General features: G+C 40.1%; 2 protein-coding genes across 5 annotated transcripts in view; one reads left to right on the forward strand and one right to left on the reverse strand.

Annotated features, from left to right (window-relative positions):
• The first annotated feature begins 3013 nt into the window (after positions 1-3013).
• LOC132974913 (eosinophil peroxidase-like) lies at positions 3014-11434 on the forward strand. Its single transcript, XM_061039269.1, has 13 exons — positions 3014-3099; positions 4379-4444; positions 4649-4736; positions 5271-5446; positions 5544-5676; positions 6314-6443; positions 7278-7484; positions 8511-8871; positions 9015-9175; positions 9273-9531; positions 10391-10561; positions 10675-10912; positions 11004-11434. Exons 2-13 carry the CDS (start codon positions 4381-4383, stop codon positions 11206-11208), a joined length of 2193 nt encoding a protein of 730 aa, XP_060895252.1. The 5' UTR covers positions 3014-3099; positions 4379-4380; the 3' UTR covers positions 11209-11434.
• Positions 4763-14371, reverse strand: part of osbp2b (oxysterol binding protein 2b) — a 337585-nt gene continuing 327976 nt past the window's right edge. For all 4 annotated transcript variants that reach the window (XM_061039266.1, XM_061039265.1, XM_061039267.1 and 1 more), the window contains one exon: positions 4763-4773. The gene's annotated coding sequence lies outside the window, so the exon portion shown is untranslated. The remainder of the gene's footprint in view (positions 4774-14371) is intronic.

Below are 14371 nucleotides of genomic sequence, written 5' to 3' on the forward strand. Positions count from 1 at the left end.
AGAAATTTGTCTCTGGCTCAAAGACAACAATCAACATCATCATTCACATCAAACATACAGCGATAAACATTAGTTAAGTATATAAATACATAAATACATCAGGTACATCACATGCACACAAATAAAGTTTGGCCTAATAATATATTTTTATTGTAGAGTTTGTTTTCATAATAAGTATTTGACAGACTCAAAAAGAAACAGTGAAGCGTGACGGTAATAATAATAATAATAATAAATGCATTCAAATACATAAAAACATCATAAATATACAATATATAATCATATAATATTTTTTTTATTTAACAGGCACACAGACAATGAGTATCGCTCGTTATATAGAAGTTACAAAGTAGATGCCATGCATGCAGATCTCTAGCCGTGGCTCATTAGCAGCTGCTGTCCCTGGCTTAGGATTTAAAACAGAAGCAATTTAGACTAAGAAATACAGAAACTGTGATATAATACAAATATAAACATTTTAAACTCAATAGAGATAAGAAAATATTTAAAGAAGGACTGGGAGAAATGAGTAGGTTAAAGAAAATAAGTAAGTGTTCCATTTACAATTTTGACTTCCTTGTTAGCTGCCTCAGACGCCTGACTGAGCGCAACACAGCTTAAAGTCTTGTGTAATGAACTTCCTTCTCTTAAAAGTCTTTTAAGTCCCACTGTCTGTGATGTTTTCAGAGTCCTATCTTCACTTTGTTTACATCGCCCGGACGGCCGGCTGACTCCTCCCCTCGTGTATAAAAGTTGTTTAATTGAGGGACTAGAGAAAAGAAGAATAACATACTGTACTCACTGCTTAACTGTGTTTCTAGATCACGCTCATTTCAGGTAAATTTACATGCAGTGTGAAGATACGAGCGTAATAAAGATCGCTAGCATTAGCATGCTAACACAACAATGCAGCGCCAGTTGTTTTGGTTTCATGCTGGTGCTCAAGGGCGACACCTGCTGGATCAAACAATCACATATAAAGCCTTTAAAAAACAGTCAAGAAGCTAAAGTGGCCTGTTCCCCACTCTTCAGATGTTTCTGAGTTGAACACTTTAAATATCTCACAGTGTCATAAATGATCAAGGCTGTCTGTGCAAGGTGTTTGTTTAGGAACTTGTTTGGACATTCGTGTGAATCATCCAAAACATCAAACCGAAAACTTCAAAACAAGGAAGTCTGGTACGCCTGACATCTCTGAGTAATTAGTAATAACTTTTCTGTGAAATATTTCTGCCATGTTGTCTAAACCACAGCGGTTAACTTTAAATGAAAGACATGTGGTGGCTAGGACAGCCGAAGAGAAACAGGAAATGTTGGGTTTGACGAGCAGGACATGCAGCAAAGGGTCCGACGTCTGATTCCGACGCACGGTAGCTGTGGCAAGGACCACAGCCTCCATTCCATGTGGCGCCCCAACAGAGCACTTTAAATCTCTTGACATGTGGCTCAACCATGATCAGATGCTTCAGTTTTTACAGCTTTCGTTTAAGAACTTGTTTCTGAGTCTTTACTGGAAAGGGCGTCAATAAACTTTAAACCGAGAAACCAGGAAGTCTTTTTCCATCTGACATATGGGATGATTGTTTTTGACTATTTGTTCAACATAATGACGGATTCTTCTCATGTTGGTTAAACCACAGTGTTATTAGTTTTATAATTTGGTAACCATAGTTAAGCTTCAACAATGAGAAGACTGTCTCACCTGATGAATCTGAGAGATTATTTATGACTGTTTGTGTCAACTTGCTGAAAGATGGCTCGTGATTAGTAAACCACAAAGGTCGTTTAGTCTATCAGGGTTTCAGCAAGTTAGGCTCTGTACCAAGTGGCAGCCTCCGGTGTTAAAAAAAATGAAGCAGACGCTGAAGTGCAAAATCCTGCAATTCATCGAGTGTCCACTTGGGGCCGGCTGCAAAAGCACCAGAAGTCACATACACACCCCATTCAAAAAAGACAGTTTTTTTTAAGGATTTCTCTGGCTTTGATAACTGTTGGAAAAATTTGAGGTACGCAAACAAAAAAATTACAACATAGTTTGAGTCAATTTTTCATTAATTTAGATATTTGAATGTAAACATTGTCATAAAAATTCTACATACTACACCTTTAATTGGGAGGATTAGACAGATAGGCACCTTATTGTCATTGTATAAAAGAACACAACAAAAATGGGGGTCAGCCCTATGTTCCCACATGCCAACCCGGCTTTCCAGAGGTATCGATGCACTGCAGACTATGTTTGCGTCCAGTTGCTGCGCTTCATTCGACTGATCTGACAGGAAGCTAGTCAATGCAAGGCCTCTGTGCTACTTAGTTTAGTTTGTTTATTTAAAAGGACAATGTGCACTTACATTAAATGTTTGCAATAAACAAAGAGATGGGCGCATCAGATTTAGCTAAAAGCGTCATTCCATCTGTAGTCCATTGCTACTGGGTAATAAGTTGGGTGTTATTGGCTACCAAATTGGGAGAAAGGAGGATAAAATCTGATACAAATTTATGAAAAAGGAACTGTGGGAACATAGGCACGCGCCCCAGAAATGAGGTTTCAGCAATCCCATACAGCAGTGCTACAAAATCTGGTCAAACATAACAATATATCCGTAGCTATGTATATTAATAATTAGTTGTGCTACATTGATTGGGTAGAGAAATAGCTTATGGACAGTAGACAGACGAGAATAAACAGACATTTATCAACCTGGAACACATTTTGTCACAGAGATGGCCCTTTTGTCCTTTACCAACGTTGAACCTACAGCATGTGTACATGTAAGAGGAGGCGTGTTCGCTGGTCGAGCAGGAAAATGTTTACCATAAGTGACACAAGTGGAAAAAATGACTTCTGTTACCTCTTTGAATGACGGAACCATTGTGTTTCTTTCTGGTTTGTTGAAATACTGGGCAGTGCTTCTTCTGCTTCCTGTTGAACAACATGTTCACTTCATTCAAATCATTCAAACAAAAAGCCCCAGGTGTCTCTGAGGGGGGTGCTCCTGTCACTGAAAACACTATATATACACAAGTCAGAGGGTTGTAAGAGCCACCGACTCCTGACAGCAGCTTGAGGACTGAACTGGGACCATCAAATCCTCGCAGGTACTGTGGTCTCACTTTTCTATTCTTTCATAAATGGTTTCTTGGGCACGATGGGTTTTTGCATTCTTTCAAATCTGCATGCTGTCATGTTGTTGATGTTGTTTTTTTATATAGCATAAACTTAAATTAAAAACACGTCCCAATGTAAGGCCCGGTCCTTCTTTACTAGCCTGGTGTAGCTGCACGTTCTGACAGCTGAAGGCATCGGCTGGCGTTTCAGGTTTGCGTTGAAACGAGTCCGTTATGGTAAATGGTGAACGGACTTGAGCTCGTACAGTATATCGCTTTTCTCGTCTTCTGACTGCTCAAAGCGCTTTTACACCGCAAGTCACACCTTCACATTCACACACTGACGTCAGAGGCTGCTACAGTATATAAAGTGACCATCAGTAGCAGCTATTTCCATTCTTATTCCATTCGTTGTTATCTGTGCACTGCTCCTCTACCCCGATAAATCAAACTGTAATTTTGCCACTTTTTCAATTTTATTGATTGAGGGCCATTTTTTTTTTTAAAGGTAATCTCTAAATACAAATATTTTTAAGGGTTGCAAACAACTTGACTTTATGTCCTCCAAGCATTAAACAAGATCAAGCCTGCTTCTTGGTTCTGTTTCTATAAAGTCATCTGAAGAATGTGTCAGTAAGACAGGAACCCAGTTTGATCCTTTGATGATTGAGCATTTATATATTTTTCACTCTCTTAAAGAAAAAAGCTTACTTAATAAAACTCTTTTTATATTTTTACTTCAATTAATTTCATTTGAATTATTTTTATTTGAACGTTTTTTCTTTCCTCTGTCATGATGCTTTTGATTTCTTGTGTGAAGCACTTTGAATCGCTTTGTTGTTGAAATGTGCTGCATAATAAACTTGCCTTGCCTTGCCTAATATATTATTCTAATAAGTATAACTCAATGACACAAATCCACTTTGTAAAATTTAATTAAAAAAAGACACGCACATCCCTACTTGTGTGCTGGATTAAAAAAAAACCACAAATAGGTAAAAAGAAGAAAACAAGATCTGCACACCATGGAGGAGAACATGCTCTTCCTCAGTCACTTTGTCTTTAAATCCTTAAAGCGGGAGCTCCTCTGTGTGTGGATCTCCTTTACTTCTTTTTACAAATCCACTATGTGTCTGCACCGTCCTGTTTTTAAATGGATTAAAGTCAGCAGCTTACATAAATACATGACGTTTTTGTTTCAAAGTAAAAATCATGAATCAAATAATTTCACCTGATTTTCTGTGTTTTGATTTTTGTGTTTTTCTTTCAGAGATGAAGTGGTTTCTGTGCCTGATTGGTACGCTTCACTTGTGTTCACACAGCCACGTGGACGCTGGTGAGTATGACCCCGTTCAAACTATATCCAACTGAATGAAGTCATCATGAACGTGTTACACTACGACGTCTTACAAAAGAGCATGTCGTCTTTCATAAGCAGACTTCTTTGACTGGGGCACTGACGTATGCAGGGGGGGAAACTGAGTTGTGTTTATTACAGCGGAGAGCAGACTGACTGAAAGGTTTTTGTTTTTATCTTTAGAAACACGTTTGAGTAAAAGAGCTATTGAAAAAGCTGTGGAAGAGGCGAAGGCCACAGTGGACTCAGCGTATGAGTACTCCAGAAAACAGTAAGTCTTCAACACCAAACAACATGACTACATTCAACTTAAAGGCTTTATATGTGATTCTTTGATCCAGCAGATGTCGCCCTTGAGCACCAGCATGAAACCAAAACAACTCGCGCTGCATTGTTGTGTTAGCATGCTAATGCTAGCGATCTTTATTACGCTCGTATCTTCACACTGCATGTAAATTTACCTGAAATGAGCGTGATCTAGAAACACAGTTAAGCAGTGAGTACAGTATGTTATTCTTCTTTTCTCTAGTCCCTCAATTAAACAACTTTTATACACGAGGGGAGGAGTCAGCCGGCCGTCCTGACGATGTAAACAAACTGAAGATAGACCTCTGAAAACATCACAGACAGTGGGACTCGGGTGTTACACCCATTGTAGACAGTCATGACTCACAGAGTTATTTTCAGAGGATAGACTTGATTTATATTTAAGTGTGAAAAGTCTCATATAAAGCCTTTAAGTTTTATCTGGCACTGAAGCGGTGTCAGTACGTGCTCATTAATCTTCCCTCTTCACTCGACACAGGAGCATTGAGCGTGTGAAGAGGAATGCAGCGAAGCCGTCAGACGTCCTGCGTTTGTTGAAACAGCCTGTGGGGCCAACCCGTCTTGCAGTGCGAGCGGCTGACTACATGGACAACACCATCAAATTAATTAAGACTTCTCTGGTGGCACGTCAGAAGCGCTCCATCAATGCCTCAGGTGTGTGTCCCAAATGAGTTCTTCAAATGTCCTCACTTGGGTGTTGTCACAGCCACGTTCACAGCTAAGTTGTCTCTTCCTGGCCTTTTGTTTCTAGATTTGATTTCTGCGGAGGATCTGCAGTTGATCTCTGACCTGACAGGCTGCTCTGCCCGTCAGCGCCCCGCCTCTTGCAAGACTGTGTCCAATTTAGAGAGGTTTCGCACCGCGAGCAGCATCTGCAACAACCGGTGAGGATAGCGCTCAGAAGGCACCTTTAAAGAGACACCTGCTCTGAAGTGAATGAAATGACTGAAGTGTGCCGATTGGTGTCTTTTTTATTAACAGCGTGTCTCTGTCTCCTTCAGTTGTACAAAAGTGAAGCCAAAATTTGTCTACAGAGCTGTCGATCGAGACGTTACCTTCAGTCTTTCTTTGCATTAAATAACTAAAAAGAATCAAACTACTCAGAAAAATGAACACGTGGATATTTATCAGAGTGATAACTATTACGACAGAATCTGGGTTTAACACATTTTATGAAACACCAATTTTAACTTCTGTAGTTTGACCCTGCGTTTGTAGTTTGTGCTGCGTGCCAACTGCTGTTTAAAAATCAACTCTTCACATTGCAAGCAGATGTTGACACAGATTTGAGCTATGTATGTCACAACTTCAACATTAACTCCTGCCTCAAGAATCTAACCCCATGTAATGTGTCTCTTATGTCCACATGCGGTTGAAGATTTACGAGTGTGATCGGAAAAGTCGGCGTGTCAAACATTCCTGTTGAGAAATGTTGGCAGCAATGTCAAAAAGTAGTATGGAATGTTAAAGATGCAAGACAGGGGAAGGAAAATAAAAAAGATGTTTATTTTACTTGCATAGAAAAAACAGCCGCAGGGGATCCTCCAACACGCCTTTCACCCGCTGGCTCCCTGCTGAGTACCAGGATGAAATATCGCTGCCGAAAGGCTGGAACCCTAAGCTGAGGATCAACAAACAACTCCTTCCTTTGGTACTTCATAGCACATGTTTATATGTGTATGTGTGTTTTTACTGTGTGATGATTATTCTAAAGGATGAGACCTGCGATACGGGGTATGTTGTTCTTGATAACAAAATAATCAGGATAGAGTTCTGCAATAATTTATATGATGCAAGAAAGTCACGATTAACTAGAAAAGGTCAATTGTAGGATTGATGCTGTATAGTTCCTGTAGTTCCACTTTGACTTTATAAAACTCTGGGGACCTCAGACATCCAAAGCTTATTTCTAAAACTTTATACAATCATGTGGTCATACTTTGCTGTGAGTAAACATTCATCTTTAGGCCACTTTAAGGCTATTTCATGTGTATTATTGTGGACAGAGGCGGAAAAGCTAGGATGGGATTCTTATTTTTCTCAGTGTAAGATAGGTACAGCCAGGTGAGCGCGTGTTAACAACGCTGGGAATGAATGCTGGACGCATGAGATACAGACAGAGAGCATGAGACTAAAACAAAACTGGATAAAGTCTTAAAACTTAATTCAGGCACAATGCTACAATATACTTTTTATTTATCCGTAATTAGAGATTTCAAGGGACCCCATTTGAATTCTATACGACCTCATATCTGATCTGGACCCAAAGATTGGAAAAGCCTGGATCAATGTATTTATTTACTGCAATTTGGTGTCAGTCTCACCTCTGCCTCATATCCCACTGTCCTGTTCCTCTTTTAGTGATGAACATTTGACTAAACAGTTATAAACATTAAAAACTCATTTATGATTATTTTTCCTGTTGTATAATTTTCACTCAGACGCTTTTGGTCTTCAACCTTTTTTTTTCTTTCTTTCTCTCCAGGTGAGAGAAGTGTCCAACCAGATTCTGAGCACTAAAAACTCTGACGTGGAGAGTGATCCCCTCTACACTCACCTGGTGACCATCTTCGGTCAGTGGACGGACCACGATCTGACTTTCACTCCTCACTCTCCTGTCATCCGCTCCTTCAGTAACGGCATCGACTGCGACAAGAGCTGTGAGCGCACAGAGCCCTGCTTCCCCATCGAGGTGAGCAGCAATGCATTCCAGAGAGAGATCCACGTACCATCATACAGTACATGCATATATTTTCATTTCTGGAAGAGGACAAGGGCCACTGACTTTCTGACATTCCCAAAAATCTGAGATTAACCTAACATTTCTGAAATTAAAATCACAATTTTGACTTTTTTTCAGAATTCAGAATTAAAGTCAGAAATATGAAACTAGACCCAGAATTTAAAAGGATGCAGAATTCTGAGAGTTTAAGTAAAATTTGAGATTAAAGTCAGAATTCCAAGATTAAAAAATGTCTTTAATGTCTTTAAATCTGAATTTTCTGAAACTCATCTCATCATTCTTTGAGGAAATAAAAAGACAAATTTGAAATGAAAATCAGAAATAAAATTATTAGAATTCAGAGTTGAAGTCAGAAATATGAAACTAGACCCAGAATTTAAAAGGATGCAAAAATCTTTTTTTCGAATTCCAAGATTAAATTCATACTTTTGTGAATTTTTTTTCTTCTGAAATCAGCAAAACAAATTCCTGTGGCCCCAATCCTCTTTTCTTACTTTAGAAAGTCAGGAAACATAATTTAAAAAAAGGAAAGTCCACACAGGAGGTGGCTGGTTGGGATTGATGGGATAGACAAATACAGTTTCACTCAAGAAACCAAAAAGTCAAAGCTGGGTTATTTAAAGTGACAGGTACAGAACATCACTTACCCTGTGATGTTTTTGGTGCATTTCATTTACCAAACTGCAGTCTTTCACGGTTTGGTCATGTTGTGCACCAAAACTACCTGGTGGTTAGGTTTAGAAAAAGATCACGCCTTGGGCCAAAATAATACATCCTCAGCATTGACTTTTTCACACAACAAACAAAATTGATCTTGTGGTTCCTTTGGTAGAGAAAGCCAGAGTCATGTGCCACCTGATGCAATCCCGTTACATTTCATGAATATAGAATCAGCTGGTTTCTTCATTTCACAGGAAATACTTGAATACATCTAAAAGCTAAACAAATTCTAAAAGCTTCTTTCCATGCATACAGATTCCCACCAGTGACAGCCGCTCAGTGGAACACTCAGAAGAATGCATCCCCTTCTTCCGCTCAACAGCAGCTTGTGGTTCTGGCCAGACCGGGCACATGTTTGGTGCGAGCACTGTCCGCCAGCAGATGAACACTCTGACATCTTTCATTGATTCAGGCCAGGTGTACGGTTCAGACGACGCCAAAGCTCAATTCTTACGTGACCTCACCAATGATAAAGGCTTGTTGAGGGTCAACACAGCGTACACCGACAACGGGCGAGAGCTACTGCCCTTCACCAACATGGGCGCCAACATGTGTGCTACCCGTGCTAGAATTACCAATGATATCAGTATTAAGGAGGTGCCGTGCTTTCTTGCTGGTGAGTGGTTGAAAAAGCGGAATTGATTGGACAGTTCTCTCTGCTCTTCAGCTCGTATCTTTTCAAAAAGGAGTCAGTTTGTTTTTGATGTCATAGGTAAGGCAATGTAAATATAATAACCGGCCCTATGCCTTGCCTTCCAGGTGACGAGCGCTCCAACGAGAACATCGGTCTGTCGTCTTTGCACACACTTTTCCTGCGCGAGCACAACCGCCTGGCTCGTGCTTTGGCCAAACTCAATCCTCACTGGAACGGAGAGAGACTCTACCAGGAGGCACGCAAGATCATGGGCGCATACTTCCAGGTAAGAGAGACGCTCAGCAGCATGGGCTGCAGAAATGTTGCATTAATAATTTAATTCCCTGCATGGAACAGTTCCCTCATTTTTTTGTATCTTATAGGTGATCACGTACCGAGACTACTTATTCCACATTGTCGGCCCGGACGTGATGGCCAAGCAGCTATCCACCTACCCTGGTTATGATGAAGACGTTGACCCCAGCATCGCCAATGTGTTCGCCACTGCTGCTTACAGATTTGCCCATCTGATGGTTCAGCCCTTCATGTTTCGTCTCAGCGAGACATATGAGGAGCATCCTGAGTACCCCAGCCCGCTGCTGCACAAAGCGTTCTTCACACCATGGAGGATCCTCTTTGAAGGTTTGAATATTATCCTTCAATTTTCTGTTTTTCCAAAGCAATTCAAATCAGTACAGTGTGTAAACCGCAACAGGCTGAGATATACACGACCACATGGAGCTTTATGGTCACTTTTTTGTTGGGACCACAGATGGAAATTAGCAACTCGCTAAATCTGGTGCTACCATCTTTTCATTTTTCTTTGCATAAATGATCGATGTCGTTGAACATTGTCCCTTGATAAATCCAAAAAAAAAAAAAAAAAAAGATTAACAAAAAAAAAGCTCAGTCGTCATCAGATGGTAGTTGGTGGGTTTTGGGTTTGGATTACAGCTAATGCGTTCTGACTAAGTGGCAACGTCCAATGCTGAAAAATAAAGATTAAGTGGAAGTTAAGATTTCCTTAGCACCAATACACCAAGTCAAATTCCTTGTATGTGTAAATGTACTTTGCAATAATACCCGATTCTGATTCTGATTCTGAAGTGCATAAAACCGTAGTTCCTTGAGTGTCCACTCGGGAAACCCCATTAGAGCCTGTGTTAAAATTCCTGTTTTGATGTTCAGCCTGGTGATAAAACAAAAAAAAAGTCTCAACATGCTTCTATTAGCAGTCCAATATACATCTCATTGGGAATCTTTGCTTTGGAAAATGTCTAAAAAAGCTGGTATGGCACCTTGCTAATGATCATCTTTTCCCACATTAACCAGCTGGCAGTGGCTTCAGGCATTCAGAAAACAATGTGTATCTTCACGCTGATGGTCTTGTTTGTTTTTAGTAGAGGCATCATTATTAAAATCCGTCTGTTTCATGAATAGTTAAAAACTCCTCACAGGAACTCAAACCGAGTTTAAGTTCCCCGTTTCTTGTTCCTCTCAGGTGGCTTGGACCCGATCCTGAGGGGTCTGGTGGGTCGCAGGGCAAAGCTGAACACCCAGGAACACATGATGCATGACGAGCTGAGGGAGCGGCTGTTTGAGTTCTCCAAAGAGTTGGCTCTGGACCTGGCCTCTCTCAACATGCAGAGAGGCAGAGACCACGGACTCCCTGGTAGAACTCTTTCTGGTTTTTCCTCATAGCACTTTGATTTGCGTCTCTGCATGAATTATAGATCACACTGTATCTTAACCAGTGCAGCATTGTCACACTGCGTTTCCTTTAAGGGTACAACGAGTGGAGAAAGTTCTGCGGGCTGTCGCAACCCAAAAATCAAAGACAGCTGAACAAAGTGTTGAATAATAAAAAACTGGCCAAGAGCCTGCTGAAACTCTACAAGACACCAAGCAACATCGATGTGTGGGTGGGAGGAGTGGCAGAGCCGTTCGTCAAAGGAGGAAGAGTGGGACCGCTGTTCGCCTGCCTGGTCGCCACTCAGTTCCAGAGGATCCGTCAGGGAGACCGGTAAGCACTCGGGAGGAGGATCTGAAGAAACCTTACTGAATGTCATGTACAGTAAATGTCCTGAGTAACACTTCAATCTTATCTATTTCAGACTTTGGTGGGAAAACGAGGGAGTGTTCAATGAGGACCAAAGGGAGTCGCTGAAGCAGACGTCACTTTCCCGCATCATCTGTGACAACACGGGTATCACTAAAGTGCCCGACAAGCCCTTCCAGTTCAAGTCGAAAGATTCCTACACTGAATGTGAGAAAATCCCTGCCTTTGACCTCAGTCCATGGAAGGAGGAAATTGAGTAGAAATCAGGGAGAGAGAGAGAGTACGGAATGACCTGAGGGAAACGTATTTAACTTTTGTCTTAAAATGTGGTTTTGATGATTGGCTGTTGGATGTAAACAATGCAATAATTTCAAAGTAATGTACATTTTAAGATTTGAATGTTTCAAAAGTAATTGAATTTTTGCCTTAAGAGTCGACAAGATTCACATTGAATGCTACAAAATAAAGTATTGACGCTCTGCTTTACTTTGAGTCAGCGTTTCATTTGATTCACCTTTTTTCAAGAGTTCTGGTGGGCGCTGCTGAGAAAGTGAACAGAAGCAGATACAATCACTACATGGGTCGCACTGACTTTGTGTAGACCAGGGGGTTCCCAAACTTCTCGGCCCGTGACCCCCAAGAATAATGGTGCTAGAAACTGGGGACCCTCGCTGTCCCTGGAGGAGGTTCAAACATTTAGAGTTGTGCAGTCTGGCTCACACATATAGGCATTAGTCATTTTCACGTTAAAAGCAGAATATTGGTAATCTCCATGTACAGACTTCAGCACTGTGTGTGTGTGTGTGTGTGTGTCTGAATGAGTTTAATTTGTAAAGTTCAACAGACGCCTACGTTGATGAAGACGTGCAAACTTACATTTTAAGGAATTTTTACACCTTACTTTCATTTCAGCATAAATCTCACTGAACGATTACAGTTTTAATTTTTAAGTGAAATACTTTTTCTCTACTTGTTCACAATGATGTATAAAATATATGAAAATGAATGTTTTTTTGAAAAGCATCTTGCGACCCCCCCTCTCAGTGTCTCGCGACCCTCCAAGGGGTCCTGACCCCCACTTTGGGAAACATTGGTACAGACCATATTAAAAGTGGTAATACAATATTAACTATGTTTAATTATAGCCATGTGAAAAAGTAGAATCAAAATGAGTTGATCCATCGCTCAAAATATTTTGATCTTCCTGTTTGTTGTAATTCCTCTTTTATCCAAAACATCTGGTTCAGTGAAGGTCTGTCATTCTCCTTGTGGGGAGTGGGTGGGTGGCTCCCTAGCGCCCTCTATTGACCAGTTACCAGTTAACTGCTACAGGAAGTAACCTAAGTGCATTTAAAAATATATATATTTTTAATACCACAATAATAGTTCAAATTAATTCATCTTTTGTAGGGGTAATTGCTTGCTAAGTTATACAAAATAATTCAATCAAAAATTACAAACGGCAACCGTCCTTCAAAAAAACAAAAAAATGCCTTTTTCTTACATGGCAAAATATATTTAAAAATAGCATATGCATTGTGACCGACTCAGGTCTTTATTGGTTCCATTGGCAGCAGTGTTCTCAGTCATCCAGTTTCATGGTACATTTGAAACTTGATCCAAAGGCAGCTGGACTCGGTTGAAGATCTTGAAGACGATTCCCCTCTCCTCCGAAAGGCTTCTTCAGTTTCTAAACTATGTGGTGGACGAAGTCTTCAAGATCTTCAACCAGTCCAGCTGCCTTTGGATCAAGCTTCATATTTACATTGTCAGCAGTGGCTTGCACACCTACATGTATGTGACACTGGATGTGCAAGAAGGAGGGAGACAGAAATGAGACGAGAAAGGGGAATAGGCGGTAAAAGATAGATAACATAGTTATACTTCAAATCAATGAAGAAATAAAGTTAGTTTGTGTAAGTTTAACCTGTGCTTTATCCAGCAGCAACAAAGATTCAAATAAATAATTAGGGTGGTGTGAGTTCATGCAACGCTCTCCAAAAATTAGCTGACCTGTGTTTTTTCATCTGTAGTTAAACCAGTAAGGAGGCATTCCTGCTGGTTTTGGATTGTGTGGTATGAACTGCTGAGGCTGTTTGACATGCATGAAAGGAACTCTGATATTTGTTGGCTTGAATCCGCTGTCGAGAAACAACTGGTAATATTGGTACAAAACAATGCATAATCCAGATAGATTGTCTTTTCCTTGCAGCTTAGAAATATATGGCCTATAGACCCTAAATGAGTTGTAGAATTGTAGATTTAAAAATAGCATCTTATGGGCCTTCAGAAATAAAGGTTCTAAATAAGGACTCTTGTACCCTGGAGATATCTTTACAAATTTTAGTTTCTGGAAGAAACTACTGATCCAGTGATTCCCAAAGTGGGGCGAGGGTCCCCTGGGGGGTTGCAGAATAAAGACGGTGGGGCCTGACTGACTTAACAAAACCAATGCAAACCATTTTTCACTGTGAGCAAATGTGGCAAATGTTGTGAGAGGCTGAAAATGAATCTACACCGGGCGTCAGCTTGTGAAGCTTCATGTTGTATCTCTTTGAATTTCTCCCTCTTTAAAAGAAGCTTGTTAGTTATTTCAGTTTGTTATTATTATACACTGAGCTGTTATTCTGTACTTTTTTTCAGACAATGTTTGAGATCATTTCTAAAAACAAGAATGTGTCAGTTAAGAGCGTGACTGACAGCGTGTTCTGTGTAAATCCATAAATGTTGATGTGCATGGTTCATCTGCCTGTTAGAATAGAATAACTTTATTTGTCATTGTACAAGTACAACAAAGTTCAGTCAGTGCAAAGAAACCTTTATAAAGTGCTAGAAATAAAATACAAATACGAGATTCTAAAAACACATCACACTTTCATCCACATCCCTTCACATTCTGCTGGGGTTAATATACAGATGGGTAGATATTCAGTTTGTTGTTTTATTTTATTTTTATGTAAGACTGCTCGTTGTGCTGCCTCCCATCTCGACCAAGACACTCTTGAGAAAGATTATTTTCCCCTGAAATAAAAGTTCAATTAAAAAATAATATCAACTATCCGGGCTGCTTTTAGCCTCGTTGCACTTTCATGTAGCACATCCCCTTTTATTAATAACTGGACAATTTGCATTTACCTGCGGAAGATGCGTGGGAATGCTGACCGCTGAAATGTTTTGCAAAACACTGCTGAATGAAGAAGAATCATCAGAAACAGCTGAAGGATTAGTAGAAGATGAAGAAAAACTAGAAGATGAAGAAGATTAGTGGTAGAAGAAGAAGAAACAGTAGTAGAAGTGGTAGAACAAGTAGAAGATACTGCTCTTTTGTAATGTTAACAGACAAAGAGTAAGGTATTTTACCTGCTTTTTGTAAAGTGTCTCGAGATAACACTTGTTATGAGTCGACGCTATACAAATAAAAAT

Source organism: Labrus mixtus, chromosome 5, assembly GCF_963584025.1.
Source record: "Labrus mixtus chromosome 5, fLabMix1.1, whole genome shotgun sequence".
Lineage (NCBI taxonomy): Eukaryota > Metazoa > Chordata > Actinopteri > Labriformes > Labridae > Labrus > Labrus mixtus.

Bases quoted from the DNA above. Each gene is read 5' to 3' on its own strand.
- LOC132974913 (XM_061039269.1), top strand. From the start codon at position 4,381: ATGAAGTGGTTTCTGTGCCTGATTGGTACGCTTCACTTGTGTTCACAC. The intron at 7,485-8,510 runs GTGAGCAGCAAT...CCATGCATACAG, and splicing joins AGCCCTGCTTCCCCATCGAG to ATTCCCACCAGTGACAGCCG. The intron at 9,532-10,390 runs GTTTGAATATTA...TGTTCCTCTCAG, and splicing joins ATGGAGGATCCTCTTTGAAG to GTGGCTTGGACCCGATCCTG.